A 23,504-nucleotide genomic window follows, 5' to 3' on the forward strand; every position below is an offset into this window, starting at 1 on the left:
GGTTTGAGACAGGGCTCTAGCCAGCTTGAAAAAAAAGAGGAAAGATTCTACCGTATTCCTACAAAGCATCTTACAAATTTCCATCACTCTATTCAAATTTTGACATTTCTATAGCTCACTCACTGTTTTTGTCCGTCCTGGTTGATGGAATAGTCTTATATTTGTCCATCAAATGCAGCAAAATTCAGTGAAATAGAGCCATGGCTTGGGAAAAGAAGTTAGCGGACAGATGAATATATAGGATGTGTAATAGACTGGCTTCAGCAAGACCAGTTTGCTGGTCATTGAGATATACAGAACTTGTTGTGGTGACCTTGTGGAACCTATGTACAAGTTTGGGGTTTTACGGACAATATGGCCTGGGGTTATAATAGTTTCCAGTCAATGATTCTGCAAATCATGGACCCAACCAAACAGGGGCATTGCGCCGTTCACCTTGACCTTGACAGGGGTCAAATTAGGGCAGGGTCAAACCAAAAAAATGCCAAGAACTTCAACTTCTAAGACTTAGAATGAATCGACAACATGACAGGTTTTAAAATTCTCTTGAACAGAGCTTTTTTTTCAAGACTAGACTGTAGTAGACATACAGTGCTGGGCCGATATCTAGCGTACTGAAGCTAAAAAGGGGAAACTGTCAGGTATAGCAGGAGCAAAAATCAGGTTTGACTCTCAGCAGCCCCTGCTCCGAGCCAGTCCGTTCAAGGAGGTTCTATCATTGGCCCGTTCTTTATTTTCAGCTTTCTAGTTGATCTACATCTTCACTACTGTTGATTTCCTGATTTTCCTTTTTAAATCCTTTCTTCCAAAACATTTTCATACACACGAAAAACTGCCAATCATGAAGAGGAACTATTGAACATCGACTAATCGACTCAATGTCACTGCCGACCATGACACAAAAACTTTTGAGTTTCACCGTCAAACATCTGATGATAGATAAAAGTATATCATAAATCAATATCACAATTTGTTGGCGATAATATGTCTGTAAGTGTAAGAAAAGGCCAAGAGCTCAAGGTGCCCAATCATGATTTTTGCTGCCGTCCTGTAACTCTTTCATGATCGCTCAAACTTGGTCAAAGCAAGACGGTACTGTCGAGGCAGTGGATGAAGCAGTCTATTATGTGACAATGTGTACATGAGGCATCAAGACATCCCAACACTAACCCAACATCTGGGAGAGGAATCTCTCTCCCCGTCTCCTCCGAGTCCAAATAAACACAAGCTCCCAACATACCTTCCAAACTCAAGGTCATCTTGGACTTCTCGCGCCCTCCGGATCTATCACCATTTTCTGCGTGCCTGGCGGACAACATGGTCGAAATGCCAGCGCTCCTCCTAAATTGGCCGTTATCAGATGGGGAGGACAAAGGAGATCCCACTCCAAGGTTCCCACACAATAGCCTATTGTCTGATCACCAGCCCATGGGCCTGTGGGGAAACATGTTTCCCTTGAGAAAAAAGCCAAGACAATAGGCTAGCTCTGGACATGGCAGAAGAATGAAGAACAATGGGGCTTTGTGGCCGACAAACAGTTGGCTGAATGGCCTAGGGGTGGGCTCTGTTGAGTTGAATGTCATTCCGCAAGGTTGATGTGCTGGCTTAGGGAACAACTAAGGCTCTATTAATGGTTGTCCAGAGGTATTCTACCTATTCTGTACAGGCCAACCACAATAGGTGAATTTCACCTACAACAACATTTTCACACCTAGCAGTACATCTGTTCGGGAATATCACGGAACAAGATGAACTACAACCATTATAGAAAATCAATTTTGCTACTTCTTAAATGTAGATTTATGGAATTAATAATAGCTGGAGTGAGCAAATATTTTCTCAAAGAGGCCATAACCATTGAAGCCCATGTGGCCAAATTAAAGGACGGAGGTAGCATTTCTCGATTCAAAGGCTACAAAATTTTATATCAAGGCACTGCCGAAAACATGAACTTTAAAACACAAGGGATTACCGGTATGCACTAACATGAAAAAATTAAAGATGAAAAATCAGAAATCCTTTTTTTTCTTCAAATCGTTCATGGCGCACCTATTGCCGATCCACCAAGACGTGAAGAAGAAATACTCCCATCATCCTCCACTGCCTCTAAAATTCAGCAAGTCTCTGTTCTTTGTCCGCACAAATCACCGAGATGCTAATTGCCACTTTCACTCTCCCTTCCAGCGGCAGCCTCTTGTCTATTATTGCCATTAATGGACCGTTATTACCTAAATATGACATTATGGAAAATATGGGCTACTAAACTCTCCGGGGAGAAATGAACTGGCAGACAATGTAATTACTCCGAGCCAGGCGGGGGTCTGGCGATGTGGAACAAACGAGGGTGAACACACACATACTGATACACTACCGACGGTAGGGGGGCCGCGGTGGACAGGGTCCAGACGAAAAGTGAAAGTTTTACACAGTCGTTAGCTGGCAGTGAAAGTGCTGTCTAGGGTTGAACAATGGAGTTTATCTCTGTTTCCACACAGACAAACAGTGTGTGGCATACTAACAACAAAAGAAAATTCTCACAAAGTTGATAGTCTAGGGCGGCTGGTAAAATAAAATTGTTGAATTTAAAAAAAAAAAAACCAGCTCCATCTACATCTATTGAGGAAGAAAACCATCTCTGTGTGTCGCCGATTCCATCATCCCAACAGCGGAAATGAAATGATTCATAGTCAGTGATGGAGTAGAGGCCAAAGAACAGGCCGAGTGAAAGCCACCAGACCATTTGGCCATTGCGACGTCTCTGGAAGTCTTACAATGCCAATAATCCGTGTCTATTGTCTGGGGCCACACCATTGTGGTTTCCATGTCGCATTGTACCCCGTACACGCTGAACAATCCTCCCATACAAGGAGGAAGTCCAAATAATGCAAAAGCAATGACCCAGACTGCTGTCTGTCGGTGTAATTGTTTCGTCCGCCACAATGGCACTTCTCTTCGTTCCGAAATAACAGCGGGGTCCGTCCGTGGGAAAGTCGCTGCGGGCTGACGTTCACCGATATGCCATTATTTAAGGAAAAGCAATCATATTCATAACAGAATGAAGATAAAAAAATTGTTTATTAATGTATCTGCTAAAAGAGGATTTTTGAGGAAAATCTACTTCTCTAAAACCATTTTTTCATGACTTTAAAACATTATATCCTGAAACGTTCCTTCTCATCCGTTCGCTACCAAGCGTAAAAGCTTTTTTTTATTCTCCCTAAAACGGGCTTTAAAAAACTACATTGTCTGCATGGAAACAGTCTCCCCGCTCTAATGAGATACAGTGATGACCTGGTTGGAGGATCTACCTTGTTCCATGATGTAATTATCTTTCTCCTCCTTCCAAACCCCAGCCTGTGATCTCCCTTTTGTAAGTACAGAATAACAGCACTATTAGAATATCCAGGCCTTCAAGTCGCTTTCAGAAACGGCTTCCATATAATAACTACTCATAATGCATGTGGTCTGCGCTTCCATCGCGAACAAAGGCATTGTCCATGAAATGACATTCTTTACATGCATAATTTGTGGCTCGGAACATAGATCATAATGATGGGCAAGTTATGATTAATAAATGAACTTCATCAAAATTTCATGTGGCAGCAGAGAATGGTGTTAATGGCGCAATCTAGGAGCTTTCACTCGGCAAATGGAACGGAGTTGTAATCTAATTCCTAACTGGATATTTTTTGATAGCCATTCGGGGCATTTTGAGTACATTTGTATGGGAGCAAGGTGCTGATTTGCAGGAGAAACACTCAGACTTTTTTCCACGGCTCTTGAAAGCCTAATTGACAAGGCAATACACTTTCCATTTGCGTGGTATACATATGTATGGGAATTTCAGGAAGGCCTCGAGGGAATTATGAAAAACAAATTGTTTCAAAAACAAATGTCAGGAGGATGTGTGGATTTTTCGGTGCGCCATTATGGGCGCTGGTTCCACCCATGCTTTGTTTTTCAAGGAGGGGTGCCACATATTCTGAATCTGATCCACCCGCTATATATAGCTGGGCCAGGAATGTATTGTTTTCAAGAACGCTCTGTGTGACATAGGATAAACAGTAACACTTGGGGGAGAGGTCCATAAGGGATTGTGAGGGTATGCCAGAGCTGAGTGCTTTCCATCCAGGCCCCTGGAACCCTGCATGCCAGATTAGGATCATCGGCTTAATAGAGTCAATTGAGTTTGTGCACTATTGTTTGCTCCGCTCCTACCTGCCCCTTTCAAATCAGCGTTTTGCGTCACGCGTAAATGGAAGAGGCGTTAAGAATGAACCAGGCGCTCGGGCAAATTGGCTCTCGCTAACAAGCTCGCATGCTCCTTGGTACCGGCTCTTGCCTTCGGAGAGATAAAAGCAATACGGGGAATAGCAATTCAAGGATTCTGGAATATCTTGATATTATAGATATGCAAATGAGAGGTAAAGGCGGCCGAGGTACTACAACAAGCACACAGAGAACTGAAGCGCTCTATCAAGGGGGCAAAGAACATAAACCACTACGCAAACACAGCACAAGTAAAGGCACTATTTGTAGATATCAAGAGAGATATTTACATAATAATAAAAATCCATTATCTTGCACCGTGTGTCCAGCCCGCGATAAAAGCATTCTTCTCATTCAGTCCACGACGACCGTCCCTGTTCCGAGGACACTGCCCGTTCCCTCTCTTCGTGGGTATCGTCGCTTCCGCAAATTCTCCCACTCGTGCTTGTGTGCGGTCTACTTCCCAGCAAAACAGGTTTGTTTGTTCATCGGAGTTGACAATCGTCCATTGTTACATCAGGGCCGAAAATCACGCTCCCTTCCCCGCCCCCTTAATGCAGAGCACGGACCAAAGTGAAGTCACTTTTGGTTATTTTCCGCTCGCCGGGACGGATGACAAAACCTGTTGTTCGCACCTATGGTTACACCTACACAGGGCAAATACCAGAGGCGGCGCGCAACAAAGCCTTCAAAGGAACAAAAGCTCCGATTTCCATCACAATGTGTCTTTTAACGGCAATTTGCATAAGAATGGGAATAATACACAACATCAATGGAGGGGAGTGAGGAGGTATTTGGTGAGGGAATTTGGGCCTGTAAAGCACGGACAACAAATACTACACCTTTAGGGACTCAAGCCGAGACAAATTACCGCCAGACAGGGGAACAATAGGCTCTGTTGTCCTCGGTACCTGATAAACTGGGTTTTGTGTTTGTGCAGAGGGGAGTGGTCCCTTGGAAGATTTTTAACCACACAAACAATATTGAAACCATATTGTCCACTTGTCAGGCCATGCTGGGCAGGCCTGGGGGGAAGGGGTGGAATGAGGGGGGAAATGACGGTGTAGAGGAACAACAAATCGGCATGTCAGTACCAGGAACACAAGGGGGATGTCAGAACGGAGAGATTGTCATGTCGTTTGTGTGGGGAAAGTTGAGGCTGGGACAGATGTGGCGCCCCGCACGGAGACGGGATGGCCAAACAAAGGCGAGACAATCAGCCCAAGTTAACACCGAATATAGACATAGAACTGGGAATGTAAATATTTAACCTCTCCCGAAACATGCCCACCCGTTGAACTCCTCGTTAAAACCGCGCTCCTTTTTTCTCGCTACCCTACCCGGGAAGAAAACGAACGTTAAGTCTTGCGCACTGCCGGATGGAGAGAGAGAGAGAGCTCCGACTGAAGTCGAGAACTTGCGTAATCTTTTCTCTCTTCACAATACGCAATGATGGACGTCCAGGATTACCTTACGGTGTAGTTAATTGGAAAGAAGCGCTACTGTAATTCATCACGTAAAGACATGCCCGAGGAAAATGCCACAAAGGCCGCCCCAAGACATTCCCTATTGAGAAAAAAATTAGCGATGACATTTTACTAAAACTTCTGCCGTGCCTCTTCCCTTTCGCTTCAAAGCGATCGCGGAAACAAAAAAGTGATTGTTACCTTTTTTTGTCAGCATAAACTGATTGTATTCTGCTGCGCAATTCTTGCAGTGCAAGCTGTTCCGCCCATCAGGATATTTTTAGAGCAACAATTCGGAATATTAGTCATTGTATCGGGCGGGACACATGTGCGCCGTATCGGGTGTGAGCAGTGCGTCGGGCTACCCCGGCCCGCTTCCCCGAGTGTCCGCCTGGCCACACACCTCCCGCTCTCACGCGGTAAACGCCCCTAAAAACCACGGAAAAACGCCTGGGAAAACAACGCGGGGCGCCTAATGGAACCCATGCATGCATAAAAGCCCTCGACAATAACAAGCCGGGACAAAGAACAAAAGAGAAAGGCGGGCAAACAATAGTGAAAACAATAGCTTTTGTTCCGTTACCTTAGTATCAATTTGCTCCCGCTGACTTCGTTTCCAGCGACCGAGGTATTTTTCACGTCCGGCCTCCTCCCCGCTTGCCGCTACGTCCTCGCCCGCAGTGTGTCTTGCATTTCCGCGCGAGTGGCCTTCGCGATCGGACAACGCCGAATATAAATAAGAACTACGAGGAAAACACAATGGAAAGGTCGGTAAATGAAGCAGTCATTGTAGCTGTCAATCGATACATCAATCTGACGCCGCCATGTTGATGGAATGCCAAATATTTCCCACAACTCCACGCGGCCCCGCTCTGTTCCTGGTTAACCTTTGACACGCCAGACTTTTAACATCACAACTCAAAAATGAACCACAACTTTTAGTATGTAATCCTTTTTTTAAAATCAGTATCTAGTATACTATCAGATTCCTAAAGATTTTAAAAAATAAAACAGTAAATCACAAAATATTTGGACTCCCATGATGCAAGGAAACACACCCCCTTTTCAAAATGGCGGCGGTCATGTTGCTTTTCCGCAGTTTCGGCAAGCAGGTTAGTATTTCTGTGTTGTTTGTACACACCTCTCGCATATTATACACAATTAACGCTTCTGACAGTCGTGGCAGTTCACCGAGAGGTCTACTGAAGCCGCCTGGACCCTCTGTAGGTTGAAGAAAGGGACAGATTTAGGTGTCATAAATAATGACGTGTGACTGAAACTGTATCACACACATGCAGACAACATCAACATATATGCGTTGTCTTGAACGTTAGTTTACATAACAATTTTTTAAAGACATGAAAGTGTGTCAACATATATTGATACATTGGTAATTTAAGCATCATAAACGATAAGATTTGATTCTCAAGACTGCACTTGGAATGTGGGCGTATTTGACTTACGATAAAGAGGAAGAAAAATCAATCAAAATCTGTCAAAGTCACGCGCACCCATGTCACTCAACTCCTGAGGCGACGTGGTGTTGTTCTGAGTGTCGTGAAGTTGACAAACAGTGATTACGTAAATGTCTCGTGACCATGATCAAGGTTATGCCTGTACGTGTTGAAGAATGTGCCATTGCCCCTTACCGTCACCAACTAAGAAACAGCCTCATTACTCTTATATAGGGTACCTACTGGCTGAGCTTCAAGGTGAATATTCAAGGTGAATATGAAAATATAAAGGCACAGGGCGGTAGTAAATAGAACAGTTACAGCTAATCTAGTAGTGGATACAACATGCTGTTTGTTGTAGATCTCTAAGGGTCTGTCAATAATTGATTAATTAGTCTCCAATCAATCATGTCCACATGTGAAACAGAGAGAAAAACAGGCATATTGATTGGCAGTGAACTGTCATTATAGCAATTGCTTTGTTATATTCATGCGAATTATGTCACAATGAGTGGTTTTACGTTATTTGTGCCCTGTTTCAAAGTGTTTGCATTCAGTAACTTAGATCAGTGTTCATGTATCTTATCAAGGAGGTTATCTATATGACCTCCTTGATCTTATCAGGAAGAATCATTCTTTTATTCTTCCAATCATAATTCAAAGTTACTTTTAAAACACAACAGTAGAATATAACACTAGGGGCTTTTGAATTTGAAGAAAGCTTCCAAACTTGAAATGTTATATTAAAGTTATACGCCAAAAATAGTTACTCAAGAAACTGGATTAAATTTTGAAACAGTCAGACGTTTCAGACAGCATCCGCTGTCTTTCGTCAGTGACTAACGATAGGACTGGAAAACCAGATTTTATTTTATACCAAAACTCTGAATAGATATGTTAATGAGGTTAAGACAATTTGAAATGTTATAGTTTCTGATTGCAGGGTGCAGAATTCCTAAAGGATATTGCCCTATAGAAACAAGGCATGTAACACTAATCTCATAATTACTTGCCATGGCAACAGTTGTAGTCTGATTGAGGGGGATGGGCCACTTGTCTGTTATGTCACTCTCTCATAATCTTTTTAGAGAAGGTGTCTTTGAATTGGTACAGTTTTTACAGCTGTAACAAGTCATTTAAAAAAAAAGAAATCACCAAGTTTTGAAGGTCCTAGAAATAGACAAGGTTTTAGTGACAGCTCCTCTATGCTGGGTATAGTCACATTTTTATCGGCCATTTGTGGAAATGCAAGGGAAAATGTGTTTGCAAAAAAACAAAAAAAAAACTCTTGTCTCTACAAGTTCAAGTCAAAACTAAATGCTCATACCATGGTACCAGTCACAGGGCACTGCCTTATATGCTAAGCACTTCTAAGACAAACTATCATTAGGTGGATGTCCAACTCCAAATGCAAGTTACTCTCCAAGCAGAGATTGGTTGAGAAAGATTGTGACTTTTTTTTGTCATATGCTTGGCTTTCTATCAGCACTCTCCAGTCTCCACCAACCTTTCATCATCATTGGTGTCCAACTACTGGACAAACAATCTTCAGTACACATACACTTCTTGTATCACATACACAATTGTGCTATTCTATCTATTATAGCTATAATGCTAAATGTAGGTCATTGTCCAAGCCATATCTCTCTTTGTAACACTGTCCTGTGTCCACATAATTTATACCCTATCCTACACATGTCAAATACTGCCCCCCCCCCCTAACCACAAACACAATACCAGAACTGTACCTGTGACCATTATTAGCTTCTGACAAGTTCTTGTAGTACAGTAGAAGTCAAACCATATGTGACCTATATACTCACTCAAGCATGACTAGTATCACAGCAGGGAGAGAGCTACTGGTATGTCTGGTCCAGACACATCATGAGAAACTACTGTAGAAGCAGAAATGTTCGCAGTGGTTTTATGTTCGCGGTTTTCGCGGTGAACTCTTCAGCGCGAACTTAAAACCACCGCAAAACTTTTTTCCAATCTATGACTGTAGCGCTACTATTGTTTCAAACACGAATTTAAACGTTTCAAACACAAACTTAAAACCACCGCGAATACTCCATTTTTTCCCTACCGCAAAATAAAAACCATGCAAACTTAAATGCATTTTACAGTATTTTATCCAAAAGACACAACTTCTGTTGCAGGTTCTGAAAAGGAAACTGATTGAATAGAACAGCTTTATTAATTTTCCTTGAAAATGTTGTATTTCTATAGCTTTCTGATTAGTTTAACAGACTTTTATCAGATTCTATTTTGACTACTTTTTTTAATGCAGCTGTTTTTGATTTGAGCCCATTGAAAAAGTATCACTTACACTTTTTTTAATTGTAGCTTAATATCACATTCATATACCTGTGAGTCGTGACACTCAATTTGGTACTAGTAAAGTTTAAGTTCCACTTGTTTTTGAATTATAGGTTAATGTCATATTCAGAGATATACTTGTGAGTCATGACACTCAATTTGAATTTTTTTTATACTGCTAAAAGGATAAGTTGCTTGGCTTACTTGACTTGTAATTTATAACTTGTAAGTTAACTTATAAGTTACACTTGAATGAAAATATCATGTCCAAGGATATACTTGCGAGTGGTGACATTCCATTTGATACCAGTGAAAGTGAATTTCCAGGTGTCTTTCCTGGCAACCTTCAGTCCATCAAAAAGTGTCACATTGACTGAAGGGGACTCAGATTCATAAGCCCAGGTGTAGTGACAGTGATGGGTCCTCAGAAGGGCCCTAGACGCCACACCTGAGAGGGTAACACATGGAAGTCGTTGAGGTACAAGTGTGGAGAGGGGACCACGGGCTATTCCGAGACAAGGACGCCATCTTGAATGTCAAGCCAAGAGCTCTTGTGGCTGGAGAGCCCAAATGGCCTCTTGTGCTGTGACCCATTATTACTGTTTCACAACCCTTACCTGGTCCTCCACCTCTGCAGTTTTCTGCTGCTAATGGCTTCTCAAAAAGTCCCAACAAGGGTATGAAGCTTTTTATACAATTGTAAATGAGACATAATATTCACTGGCACTGGCTTGTCTGTCTTTCGACAAGCTCTTTTTTCATGACTAGCTCTTGGGCAAAGTAATAATCAAATTCAAAAGGATTATTGGACCGTTGTAGGTTACTTTACAGCAGCAAACAGAGCAATATAGAAAACAATGACGGCCCGCCTCAGTGGAAGAACTGAAAAGCGGCAAAGATGTAGATTATGATGTAGATTACTTTCAACGTACATAGTTCTTCTGCTCGTCTATGATTTTTTTTATCCATTTAATATCTGGAGCTCTTTCTATATGACAAAAATATATGTAAAACTGAAAACATTCTTCAATTAAAAAGTTCTTGATGACAGAAAAACTGATTTCCAAAAAGAACAGCAATAAGGACTTTTTCTTTTCTTCATTCAAAAGTCTGCATATGAATTATAATTAGTAAACAATTCCTTTGTATTCTTAACCCTAAACCTGCAATGATTTATTAATAACAAGTTGTAGAAAATATATATAGCATAGTGTGAGGAGACATTGCAGAAAACCGACATCATTGTAGAAAACTAAATATCCCATTCTGACACAGCTCCAAAGTTACCATGTTGATGAAGTCTATGACATTGAATTATCTCGGCCAGCTCTTTTCTCACGTTATAGCCCAGATATGTAAACAATATGTCAACTACTTTCTGTGCGTTCAGTCGGAAATTCTGGAGACACCCACCCTTTCACTGTAAAAAATAGCCTCTTGTACTCAATCACTGCATGAGCCTGACACTCTGACATACAATGCAACTGGAAATGTCAGTATTGAAGGGGAGGGGGTCGGAGGTCGAGCCAGTGGCCTGTCAAGCTTTGTATGGGGAACCAGGCACCATATTTCCCTGTTAAGGGGAAAGGCAAAGAGGACGTAATTGTTAACCACATCATGTTTGGCAGCGGGAGGAAGTTTTGCAGCAGGGCAAGTTTACTAGGGTTCAGGAGGTGGCAGAAATTGAGACTACGAAATAAATAGGGGCAGGTTTAATCTTTCCCATGCCAAGGTAGCCTTTTGGTACTAGTACTACTCACTACTGAAGTTGTAACTTATGGGTACAGCAGGGCTAGATATGATTTGTGATTTTATGATTTCTGCTGGTATGTGATTCATAATACCAAGCCTGAACTCTTTTTAGTTTGTCAGTTTGCTTGTTGTTGTTGTCTTTTTCTGCAATATTGAATATTTTTTCAGGAGGGTATTTGGAGCCCTGTTATTTACTTAATAGTCATGCCATGAGGATGGGACTAGGTAAAGGTACATGTATAGGGTTTACTACATGTAGGTCTCAGCAGAGGTGAATCTAAGGTCCTGTGTTTGAAAAAGTAAAACGGTTGGACCCGTTTAAGCAAAGTAAACTGTTTTACTTGTAAACATGAACGCTCCTAACGGTTTCATTCCCGTTAACCTGAACCTCCTCGGGAGGTAGTCTACAACGGTTCAGAATAAAACAGTTTCGCGGAATTGTCATCATGAAGGCAAAAGCATTACGAAACTGGTTCACATTGATGTTTATGACGTCGAACATCCGAGTACGTGAGGTCATAGTTCTTGGCGTCGCTTGTGCTTCAGCGCAGGAAAGAGGGAAAGTTTTGAGGCATATTGTTAGTCTTTTGGTTTTGACAGTTTTTCTCTCTTTTTTTGCATTACAGTCAAACCTGCCTAGGCGACCACCTTTTCAACGCGACCACCTGGCCATGGCGACCGCTTTTTCTCGGTCCCGAAAATTTTCCCCATAGGCACAAGCATTAAGCTGCCTGCCCAAGGCGACCACCTGTCCAACGCGACCGCGACCGCCACGAATTGGGACCGCACAGAGCACAATCCCTGCCCATGGCGGCCGCCTAATTTTCAAACTTGTGGTGACATCGGATCATTTTGCTGTCGGATTTCACGGAAATGTTTTCAAGACTTTGAAGGACAAAATAAAGACAAAAATATATGGAATACTAATGTTATAGCATCGATTCCTCCATGAAGTGTTTTAATAAACCGTTCCCCCTATAAACACTGTAAAGACAAATGTTTGTGATGTTGTTGTGCCTATCGTAATCTTATAGTTAACCGCAAACTCAAGCAAGTTCAGTTTAAAATCAATTTTCAAAACGAATACGTAGTGCATGGCGTCGAAAAGTCAGATTTCACAGAAATTACTATCTATATCTTGTATTTTCAACAAAAATGTGTCTGTGTCTTACTAAATTCCGCCGAAAAATGACTTCGCGGCGGGCAAAACACCGGGCGAGAAATGTTGTTCCTCGGTCCCGACGCCATCTTGGATTTGGCGTGGCTCGGATTTGACGTACCGCTGACCTTTCTAAAACACGATGCTTTTGTGTATGAACATTTACGAATACTCTAGTTATTGACGAAAATTAATATTCTTTTTTTCTTTTTATTTCCATGAATCTCACAAACCTTTATTGGACGCTGGGCGTCTGCTACACTGACGTTAAGTTACTTTTTGATGCGGTCGCATAGAGCTTGGCGGCGCGGCGCGGCGCGACGAAATCACCGTTTCGTTTTCATCTTTAGTTGTCAGATTGAAAACTTTTTGACCCTTTTATCCAGCGGTCGGCGCCCCAAAAAATGCTTGGGCCAGCAGGTGTTTTCTAGGGATTTGTCTTAGGCCTTAAAACTTCGATGATGTGCGTGTGTGTGTACTATTTAATCTAACGTGTGAATGCGGGATGGTGCTGCGATCATCGAGGCAACCATTGTTTTGTAGTCAAAATTATTACGAAAATGTGTACACGATGTAGCGGTGTACAATTATTACAATGGTAACGGAAAATGTAATTTTTGTAGCCTCTTTCTGTCAATGAGAAATTGAACCTGGTGGGGCTCATGCTGTCTATATTCACATAATTTTCCATCCATCTACGTAGTACACTGTATTTGAAAACCTCGACCTGGAAACATGTGAGTGGAATCCTCTTCATGGCGACCACCTGTCCATCGTGACCGTTTTTGCTCGGTCCGCCGGGTGGTCGCCTTGGGCAGGTTTGACTGTATATAAAGACGGAAAATTGACAATATAGAATTCTGAAAAGTAGCCAGATTGCCCAAAACAAGCCAGAGCCTCGCTTCTGCTTGGAGAGTAACAGGGTCAGGAATCTCAGGATGCAGGAAGAAGTGATGTAGAAGGTTTTCAAGGTCCTGAAAGATAAAGTGTGTTTTTGAATGGGTAATTTTAGTGGATTGAACACCTGCTAGTGTAATCAATCTATTTTTTCAAATTTTGTTCCAATCAGCTCAAGTCTGAAGCAAGTAATAAGGTAGATACAAAAGAAAATACTGTTCTTGCAGTCGATATAAACTCATAATTGCATTTGGTACTCTTTATTACCAAGTTTTAATGACTAGAAAATATGCTTGTAGAATATCAGATATTAAGGAAGTTGTATGTTTGTATTATAAATAATACACACGCATATTGCTTCACATGCCACACTGACAGTAACGGTTTTATTGTTGTACCAGGTATTATAAACATGAACATTATTGAAAACTTATGAAGGGCTTATAAATAATATTCTCATTTAGTGCTGTGTTTGTGTGTATAGGTGCACTTGATTATGAGCAAAAAGTTTAGTTTTGATGCAGCCAAAGTTTTAGGATATATGAAAAGGAGTTTTCTTTTCTCTTGGCACACTACACAGTTTTTTTTAGTCAAGGTGCCATCCTTTTTAGCTTAACTCTTACCTGTTTTTCTGTGTCTTTCTTGAATTTTGTACTGTGACGACTTCAGTCAAATACGCATGCATGACTTGAGGATGTGATTTTTTCTTTTCTCTGAACAACGATGACATGATCTCATCCTCACCTGTGTACCATATGTGCATACCTCACATTCTTCCCCTGGCTCCCCATGTTTTATGTTGTTGATAATGATTTGGAAAGGGGGACTGGGAGGGTATTGACCCACATCTTGACCCCCGTGACCCTACCCCTGTACCCCCCTGCACCCGGCCCTGGAGTTGGTTACCCCTGCCACACACCGTTGCCTGGCAACAGGGAGGGGTGTGTAATTGTTTTCACATGATGTCAGATTCCATTGTGTCATGTTCTCCGCCCTGTGCTATTGTTGTGACAGCCAGGGGGAGAGTTCATCATGATCTGTGGCATGGGGTGGGTGGGACTTTCTAATCATGGGGAGGGGTTAAATGAGGATACAAAAGGGACCCTATACTGGTAAATTGGATAATTGGCAGGTGTTAAATTCAAGACAATCCAGCAGATTTGTTGTAACAAGGAGGTTCTATTAAGGCGCAGTTTACATTACGTTTTTCGCGTCAGCGGCGAAATTTCCCGCTGTCGGGAGGCCGCTGTCGCGACGTCTCTAGACACACCGCCCGGAAATCTGACAGACACCTGCGGTGCTTGCATTTCGCCATTAGAAAGTATCGGGCGTAAGCATAACAAAAGCAAGAAACAAAATTGTATGCTTGTACAACGGTAGACGGCGTCTCCCCGCCCGTATTAAACTACAATGCAAAGCCTTGTTTATGTGTAGATATTCCATGCTCATCACTCGTAAATGTGGGGAGGGGGGCACAAGTACGATAAATATATCCGCGGGGAAATGAATGCACGGCACAAAAGTCGCCGCGGATCCCGCGAATCTCTCTCTCTATATATATACCGTGGATCTAAGTAGACTTACAGTATGCTTATCAACGCGTGCTTTATGCTAATCGCCGAAACCCCGACTCCCGCTGACGCGAGCCCGACGTATTCTCTTTAGACGGAGTTTGAAGTTGACGGGGACTCCCGCTGTGCTGACGGGCGACGGCTTCGAAGCTGACGGGAGAAAATTTGTTGACAGCGGGACTACGTCGACGGGAATTGTCTTTACACGGGGTTCCCGCTGTCGCCAGTGGCGCTGACGCCAGTGGCGCTGACGGCAAAAGTATAATGTAAAGAGAGCCTAAGTGTTAAAGAGGGTTGGATAGAACGTCCTTCCTTGTTGGTTGTAAATATCACCTTTAATAGCTAGTATAAGTATTGAAAGATGTGTTTTACTGTTTCAGAAACAAAGCTCGGCCAATTTGTGTACATTGTACCTGTTCCAAGTCCTGCCAAAAGAAATCAATTTTAGTTTGAATTTTATTTATTTCTTCCAAAGGATGATGATGGTGTACCCAGGAACTTAGTGGAAGTAGCAGAGTTTGATGGAATTTCTTGTGCATAATTGTTTCAACCTGCGCCTGTATTCTTATTATTAGAATGAAATTTTGAACCAAGCCCAGAGTGTATCTTTGTTTCTTTCTCAAAGTAATTTTTCTGTGCTTTTCCGGGAAGGCACCGCTTTTTTCCAGTATGGATGAGTAGAAATTGCTCCTTTATTTACCTGGTATATTTTAATCATTTATTACATTTTCTTAGCTTTAAGGACAGAATTTTGCGGTGACTTTTTTTGTAAGGTCTGCCAAATAAATCCACTAACTGACAAAGCTAAGCCACTGGCTAAGACAAAGTACAGTCAGAAAGGTACAACCCCATATAGCGAAAAGGCACTGCTCAGCAGAAGTGACAACTCCACCCAGCCAGCTGACATCTAATTAAGAGCACACTCTGTGCAGAATAGAATACACACAGCCCTCGGTCAGACCATTTTTCCTCATCTCAAAGTAAACAAAGGGTCTGTCTCAGTGTTTAATGCATGTTTTTTAGTATTCTGTGTTAAAAACTCCGCTGTCCGAGGCTGTGTATACATAATGGCCCCTCCCTGCATAGAGGCTGGTTGGAGATGGGCAGCTGCTATAAGCGCGATTCAATCAGGCTAGTTTTTTAGGCTTTTTGATTTTATACCTCTTCCTAGTGGTCAGTTGTAGTCCTTTCTTTCCCATTAGTAGAAAAGGTACACAACTATAACAAAGTACTAAAAAGTAAATTCCACAAAAACATATGAATCCGGGTATCCTTGTAGGGGTTGAACCGTCTTTCGGAAGAGACGTAAAATGGGGGTCCCATGTTCGAGGAGGTGCCTCGAGCGCGTTACAATAGCCTCATTACTCAGAAATGGGTACCTACTAGCTGTAATAATACAACCTGGTGAATTATATACTGAGCTGCATCTTACATCTGCTTGGAGAATACATTTTTCCCTCCGTCAACACCAGTGGACCGACAGACCAGCCGTCCCGACGCGAAGAGAAAAACTCGGACCACCGCCCCGTGTTTGACTTCACACCATCCCGGTGTCCTAACACAACCTCCGCTGTTTGTTCTTCCCTTGTGCGGTGGCCTATAATTAAAAGGCAAATGTCCAAAGTCCACACCAAAGAATGGCCAGCCCCCTTAATCAAAGCACAATGTGGAGAAGCCTTGACCCCTGCCGACCTTTGGGATCATGACCCAGAATTCCTTGGGCTCCATTGTCAACAGCATATGATACCAGTCTGGAAGAGATCCAAGGTCACCCTTATTTTTCACTTTGATGCTGTGTACTAGAAATACCGGGAGGTTTTGCAGTCACCATTGTTTTTGAATTCCTTCTTCCCAACTACAACAAACGATTAATGGAGGTCTCCCTTCTGTGTTTACAAACTTTTCCGTGCCTACTGGTTTTACACCCATTCTTCGTAAACGTGTGCAATTGGGGGTTGGAAATGGTAAAAAAAAAATTTCTCCGTGAAGCTTACTTATTAGGCCTATTTTGTTACTACTCTTGTTGACTATCGCCAACAAGTTTTGGAAGTTGCTTAGAACTTTCTTGTTTTGAGATACTGGCTTTTTTCCGCTGTGATGTCACTTATATTTTAGTCATATAAAAAAAGCGTGTTGACCGAAATATTACGTGTTCAACAAGATTTATTCAAAGGCACGGGCCGTTTTTCTGATTTCTGTCGAAGCGTATGCCCTCGGCGCACATATCAATGGGTAACAGTTGATAGTTTCGTTTGTTTCCTTTGAGATATTGCCTAAAATTGTACTAAATAACATTGGTAAATTGTGAAAAAATGAAACACACAACAATGTTTTTCCTGATGTGCAGACAAAACTGGCGATAATTACTTCACTTTCATCTGTAGGAAGAACAAAGAATGGTGGAACGCAACAGTGAAAATAGTTGGAATGAAAGTATATGCGCTTTACCTAGAGACGCCAGTGAACTATGGTAACGTAAGTAAGTACATTGGTAACGTAAGTCAATTATCTCATATATCACCTACATGACTTATTCAATGGTACAAATTTGTTTTCTTCTAAGTTGTGTCTAAGCGGAAGTAATATGTGGGTAACGTTTCGTAGTTCCGTTGGCTTCCTTTTGAGAAATTACCTAAAATTGTACCACTTAAGATAAAAAAATTGGATACAAATGAAAGACACAAACTTTTTTGTCTGGTGTGCAGACAAAACTAGCGATATCTACTTCACTTTCATCCCAGGACAAAGAACTGTAAAACATATTAGTGAAAATAATTGGAACAAAACTATGTGTTCTTACTGCGGTTAACATATTAGTAAGTATAGTAACGTAAGTCAACACCAAGGTAACCGTATGAAGCATCTCTATTTATGTGGCTATATGTATCCTATAGCCACGGCAATGACTAATCTATGTTTGCTAATGACGCTAGACATGCTGTGTACGTCTATTTTGTATCACTTTCCCTAATGGTAACGTAAGTCAACATGGTGACATTGCAATTCACTGACCACGATACATCGTGCATACATGACGGTGGACAGGAAGCTAGTGTAGAAATGCAACTCCCACAAGTTCTGACAACTGTCAGTCAAATATATTCAACAATCGAATAGCTTCTGGATCACTTTTGGCTCACTTTCGATGCATAGCACTCCTCTATGTGTGTAAGTGTAGCCTCAGAAAATGTGAACATTCTTTGGGACTTTCCCGTCGCTTGTGGCTTTTCAACCACACACAGCACATCGGCGGGCTTGATCCACAGGTCGTCTTTCCTTCGTGGCCATTTAAACTTCTGTCCCGCTTGTTGCATGAATCGGACACAGTACTCTCCATCGTCTTCATCCTCAACAACTCCGACGTACCAATTGGAATCGTAGACTGCTGCCACATAGTCATCGATACGGATAGTCGCAGATGCCTCTGCCGCGGTAGGACCTGTATTCGTAGAGATCTTGTGCTTTTCCCACTTGCAAGTTGTACTTGTTCGAAACCCATTTGTGTCAAAACATCGCTCACAGTAGCATGTCGTGGACCTCGACTCAATCTCACCCAATCTTCCAACCACAGCGTGGAAAGACATAGTGCCAGGTATCGCCTTTACTTGTCCATACTTCTCTGCAAGGTAAGCCTGACTTTCCTGACATTCGGCTTTGTGGACAAACATATACTTAATGACACTTTTCTCCTGTTGCGATGCCCACTTGTAGAAATCATGCGCGTCTTGGATCGTCGTTTCTTCGTCTTGGCAAAATGACTTAGTGAGATTTTGATACCCGTTTCAGCTTCAAACTTATCTCTTAGAGTAGACAGATAATTTGATAGTATTCTGACTTACAACTTCTCCTTCCCAACTTTTTTGCAATCATTTTTCCCTGGCATCATCCTCGAGTTGTCATCTCTTTCCAGGAACTCTTGAACTTGTCGCCGTAGTCGTGCCCGCGCAAGGGAACGTCTGGTTTTCCTGTGTTTGGTGTTTCGAGCGTTTCTGGCAATCCCAAGTTCATTGGAAAGTGTATTCATCAGCCTATATTTCTTCATCACCTTCCCAGCCACCATCCTTCTGATGACTCTTTTCCCCTCTGTCTTCTTTTTCTTGTACCGCTCTCTCAATCCGGATGTGAAAACATTTGAGAACAAGATTTTCTTCCGTAACGAGCTCGGTACTCTCCGTGGTGTTAGCCCTGCCTGGCGTATCTCAGCATCGGTTTTGCTGCGTGGTGTTAACCGCGTTGGTACTTTCATCTCTTTCATCTCCAGTCGCTCCAGCCGTTTCTCCAACTTCCGTTTTGCTTTTAACGTTTTCTCCAACTTATACTGCATTTGTTTGATTTTACTGCTGGGGCCACTTTTCTTCTGAGCGAAGTCCATTTTGATCTTCAGTTTTGGCAGACGTTCACGTTTTGCTTTCTGTCTCCTCATCTTCTCTCTTCCCTTTGCCCTTCTTTTCTCTAAATCTTCCTTACTTGCCAAAACCGCCGGTGTGTAATATTTCATTACCCGATCTACTTCTTTTTTCCTGTATGCGGCACCGTCCTTGGCTTTCTTCCTTTCTCTATACGCCTTTTGGATTTCTGCCCTTGTCTTCCCCATGATCTACATAGAATGCAAAATTCACAATGCATGTCCATTAAACTATGCACAACAGCAATGGCGTATAGTTCAGGGTAGTGAGTTCAAGTTGTCATACCAGCTAGTGAGTTTATTACTCCATGGTATAAATGTTTACTTACGTTACCATTTGCGAAAGAATCTATGCAGATATCTACATATAGCCTACTGTGCTCACTGAACTATCATGCTGTCCCTACAAGAACACAAATAGGAATGATGAACATTGTCTCGTTTATTAAAAATAGGCCCATCACAAACAGTAACGCTAAAGTTGACTTACGTTACCAATGCCATGTGTTTCTAATCATACGGATTTCTTCATAAGCAAGCGGGTTTTGACCAATCTTTTAACCTTATGACTCAACTCCTCTTTTATGACAGCGACTTAGGGTTATTCCTGGTACTTAGATGGACAATATTACAAACTCACCGGTCTGTAAATAGTAGATGGCTCTCAGTAAATGATGAAATAAGTTTGACGACGCTCTTCAAGGTCTGGACGGCGCCATTACTGGAACTCAGAGAGAGACTGACCTCTGGCATGGCCTCTGACATTCCCTTCTCATCGCCCTGATATGTAATCCTGATTATCCTATTAAACGCGGTATGTTCGCTTACCCGTTATGTACTAGTAACGTAAGTCAAAGGGTAACGTAAGTCAATTTTGGGTAAGGGGAAAACCCTGTATAGGTACCCGTACCCGTATACCTGTATAGGTATACCGGTATACCCCATTTGGGGCCCCAACAAGCCAGGAAACACGCTATGACGGCCGCCATATGGGGCAACCAGAACGGCTGTATTTTAAGTTCGTACGGAGCGCCTGTCAGAACTAAACCTGTTCTGAAAAGAAATAGAAAAAACACTCAAACTATCAACCTTTCCGCATGTCATTATCTTCAGATGCAATACTCATGATCTGTTTGGCTGGAGCTGCCAGTAAACCTGCGTAAAACCTACAGGAAACGCCCGGTTCTCGATGCACGGAAGGTCCGCCATGACACATGTGCGAATTAGCCGCTTTAATAGACGGAAAGTAACCACTTTATTGCGACACAAACATTACGGCCATTCGGCGTGATTTGTCTGAATATGCCGTGCTCGGTCTCTGTCTTTAGCGTGAGGGTTTTCCTTATTAAACCTTTTCAGAACGGGTTCAGTTGAAAGGTCTCCGAGATCGGTGCTCGCACGTTCTGACAGGAGCTCCGTACGAACTTCATAAATTCCGTCACAGTTCCAAAACTCCGTCCTTCATAGAAATCAAAAGATCGTAAAATATGATTGTTCAGCTATTTTCTGACCGAGTATAGTCTGGGTGCCCCATATGGCGGCCGTCATAGCGTGTTTCCTGGCTTGTTGGGGCCCCAAATGGGGTATATCGGTATACCCATACGGGGACCTATACGGGTACGGGTACCTATACAGGGTTTTCCCCTTACCCGTCAATTTTGACAATTAACTGGCAAAAAAAGCTACACAGTCAGGTTGCAGAACCGAATCGCGGGTGATAGGTACTTACCTGGTTGTGCCCTTTCTTATGAATGGCGCACTAAGACTGCTGTTTCTAATTGGAGCAGTAATAATGGTAACGTAAGCTTGATTACAAAAACTGGCAAAACGCACCGAGCTGTAATATAGCTGTAATATATCATTAGATAGTTATCCATTTACCCTATCGAGTCTTATGTAGTATACTACATATATTGGCCAATGGAAACATATGAAGAATTCAGGGAAATCACGCTTTAGTGACTAATTTCTGTTCACCTGTCTTTGTAACGTAAGTCAAAGTTTAAAACTTGCGACAGGCATAAAAAGGGGCATTGCGTGAGATAGAGACATCTTGGATAAACTTTGCCGCTTGTTTCGTGCTAGCCTTGATGACAGGTACAAATCGACGGCAAACTCTGATTCAAGAAACGCGTTTTTCACTATGTAAATACAGTGCTAAGTGTGTTTTTTGGATTTGCGACAGGGTGTTTTTACGGTCTCAGACCAAAACCTTGCGCTGTACGATCAAAAAACAGCTTACCAGGAGAGTAAAAAGGCTACTGGTTATATTTCTAGTATCTACTGGTGACATTAAACCACCAAAGTCAACGTTAAAGCGTAATTTAGTAATTTGCTATGCCGATATTCTCCTGCGACATCAATTGCACACGTTTATGAAGAATGGGTGTTTAGTCCGGTGATATCGTGCGATAACAAGGACAAATGTGGAATTTGGAATACCCCTATCGAAAGACATTAATTCTTAGGCTATAAAATTTATGTTTGTACCGTTAACGATAATTGAGTCTTTGCACAATAGTTCTTGATTACTTATATTATTTCTCATTAAGATCTGGTATATGAATATGATGTGTTATTTCTAGATTGCTGATTGTGAAACCTTTAAACTGGTTTGGCTTGGACACAAAAGTCAAAGTTGCATAGTTTTATCTTATCCTTTGTTCAGTTCGTTTCAAGTTCAACTTTGTAAGGATCTGACATAAAATATTATTTATGATTGGAGTCTTCAATGCATGTGCCACTTTATTCTTATTTTCGAAAGATCCTGTTAGTTGGTTTTCCTTGAATTTGAAAGCGAACATCAATCCTGTACAACTATCTATCACCTGTTGTTCGCTGTATTCGCGGCAGACGACATTGACTTCATTCAGGAGCAGCCTTCAGATTTACGAGACAATCCCTTATCTGCACCATATACTAATAGACAACGCCATGGGAGGGGAGTTCTCATCTGGGGCTTCGTGCTGACATCTGATCTGCCACAGAAAGATGTCATGCTGGCAACCATGATTCTTCATCTCATATTGTTTCAAAAGTCAGGAGGCAGGGTGGTATTAATCATAGATTCATATCCACTTCCTGATGTACTTTGGAGTACGGGGCAACCAGGGAGCGCCGGGTAATCTGTCACTCAAGGGTCTGATTGGGGGTTGTAAAATACTTACCTGTTCATTTATCCATCAATTTGTTTACACATACACCTTATAGTTATACCTATATGTACTTGTAGCCTGGATGCCAGACCCCCGATCTATCTATGAAGTATAATATGTAACTCGGGCCCTGTCGTAGAATTTTCTTGGGGGGGGGGGGCACATTGGCCTTGGAGCAGAGTAGCTGGTGTCTGTACTAGTAGGTCCTGAAAACATACCTGATCCTAAAATTAAGATACAAGCCATCTGATTGGACTAAAGCAGTCCAACATTGAAGGATATTTGCACAGTTGAAATTGACATGATGAAATTGTAAGTGCACATGCAAGAAAAATATAAGATCATTCCTTTTTTTTCTCTCATTGCAATGAACGACCTTAAAAAATGAACTTCAAATAAAAAAGAAAACTGAAAAGAAATGAAAAATAGCACCACAGAGTACCAATCTCCCACCCATGCACCTTCTTCTAGTACTATACTGTTAATGCAGAAATGTTCGCAGTGATTTTATGTACGCGGTTTTCGCGGCGACCGTTTCACCGCGAACTTAACACCACGGCAAACATTTTAGTCCAATACTGTAGGAGTATGTGACTATAGTGCTGCAGCAAACTTAAAACCACTGCAAACGAGTTCCATTTTCGCCTTGGCGCGAAATAAAAACCATGCGAACTTAAATGCGTTTACAGTATACAAAATAGAATATGACAACACGCATTTTACCCCATCCCTTCTCCCTCTGAGAAGTTTAAAGGCCAAAGCTCTGTTGTGGACCAGAATGTGTGACTTACTATTTTAAGCTGTTTTTCTACATATCATACCGATGATACAAATATTCCCAAAAAAGAACATAGAGAGCCACTTGAGTAGGAAAGAGAGAGAGTGCAGTCAGTTGCATATCCTGTTATTGCCTGTGATAGACCGTGAGCTGTAAACGATGAAACAAGCAGAGAAGTGACTTTATTGGGGTCATCTTTTTTAATGGTGTGAAGGCTCTTTGTAATGACTTTGCAGCGTTCCTAGTTATTTAGCTTGTAACAAAAGCTGGTGGTATTTA

The 23,504-nt window shown here is 42.0% G+C and overlaps 2 protein-coding genes across 7 annotated transcripts in view; one reads left to right on the plus strand and one right to left on the minus strand.

Annotated features, from left to right (window-relative positions):
- The window catches only part of LOC136431232 (transcription factor Sox-6-like), a 39,763-nt gene extending 33,185 nt beyond the window's left edge, over positions 1–6,578 (minus strand). The window contains exon 1 of one of the 6 annotated variants that reach the window (XM_066422548.1): positions 6,319–6,578. Coding sequence is in view for 2 of the 6 variants with exons in the window: in XM_066422552.1 (XP_066278649.1) it covers positions 4,560–4,561 (2 nt within the window). In the remaining 4 variants the exon portion in view is untranslated. Of the gene's footprint in view, positions 1–1,240; positions 1,405–4,559; positions 5,571–5,936; positions 6,200–6,318 lie in introns of those variants that run through there. The other 5 variants (XM_066422551.1, XM_066422552.1, XM_066422550.1 and 2 more) reach the window with 5 other exon arrangements.
- A 208-nt stretch (positions 6,579–6,786) lies between these two features.
- The window catches only part of LOC136431233 (branched-chain-amino-acid aminotransferase, cytosolic-like), a 45,474-nt gene continuing 28,756 nt past the window's right edge, over positions 6,787–23,504 (plus strand). Inside the window, exon 1 of the mRNA XM_066422553.1 lies at positions 6,787–6,847. Within this exon, the coding sequence (XP_066278650.1) occupies positions 6,806–6,847 (42 nt within the window). The 5' untranslated portion in view covers positions 6,787–6,805. The remainder of the gene's footprint in view (positions 6,848–23,504) is intronic.

The sequence above is a fragment of the Branchiostoma lanceolatum genome, chromosome 3 (genome assembly GCF_035083965.1).
Source record: "Branchiostoma lanceolatum isolate klBraLanc5 chromosome 3, klBraLanc5.hap2, whole genome shotgun sequence".
NCBI classification, from domain to species: Eukaryota; Metazoa; Chordata; class Leptocardii; order Amphioxiformes; family Branchiostomatidae; genus Branchiostoma; species Branchiostoma lanceolatum.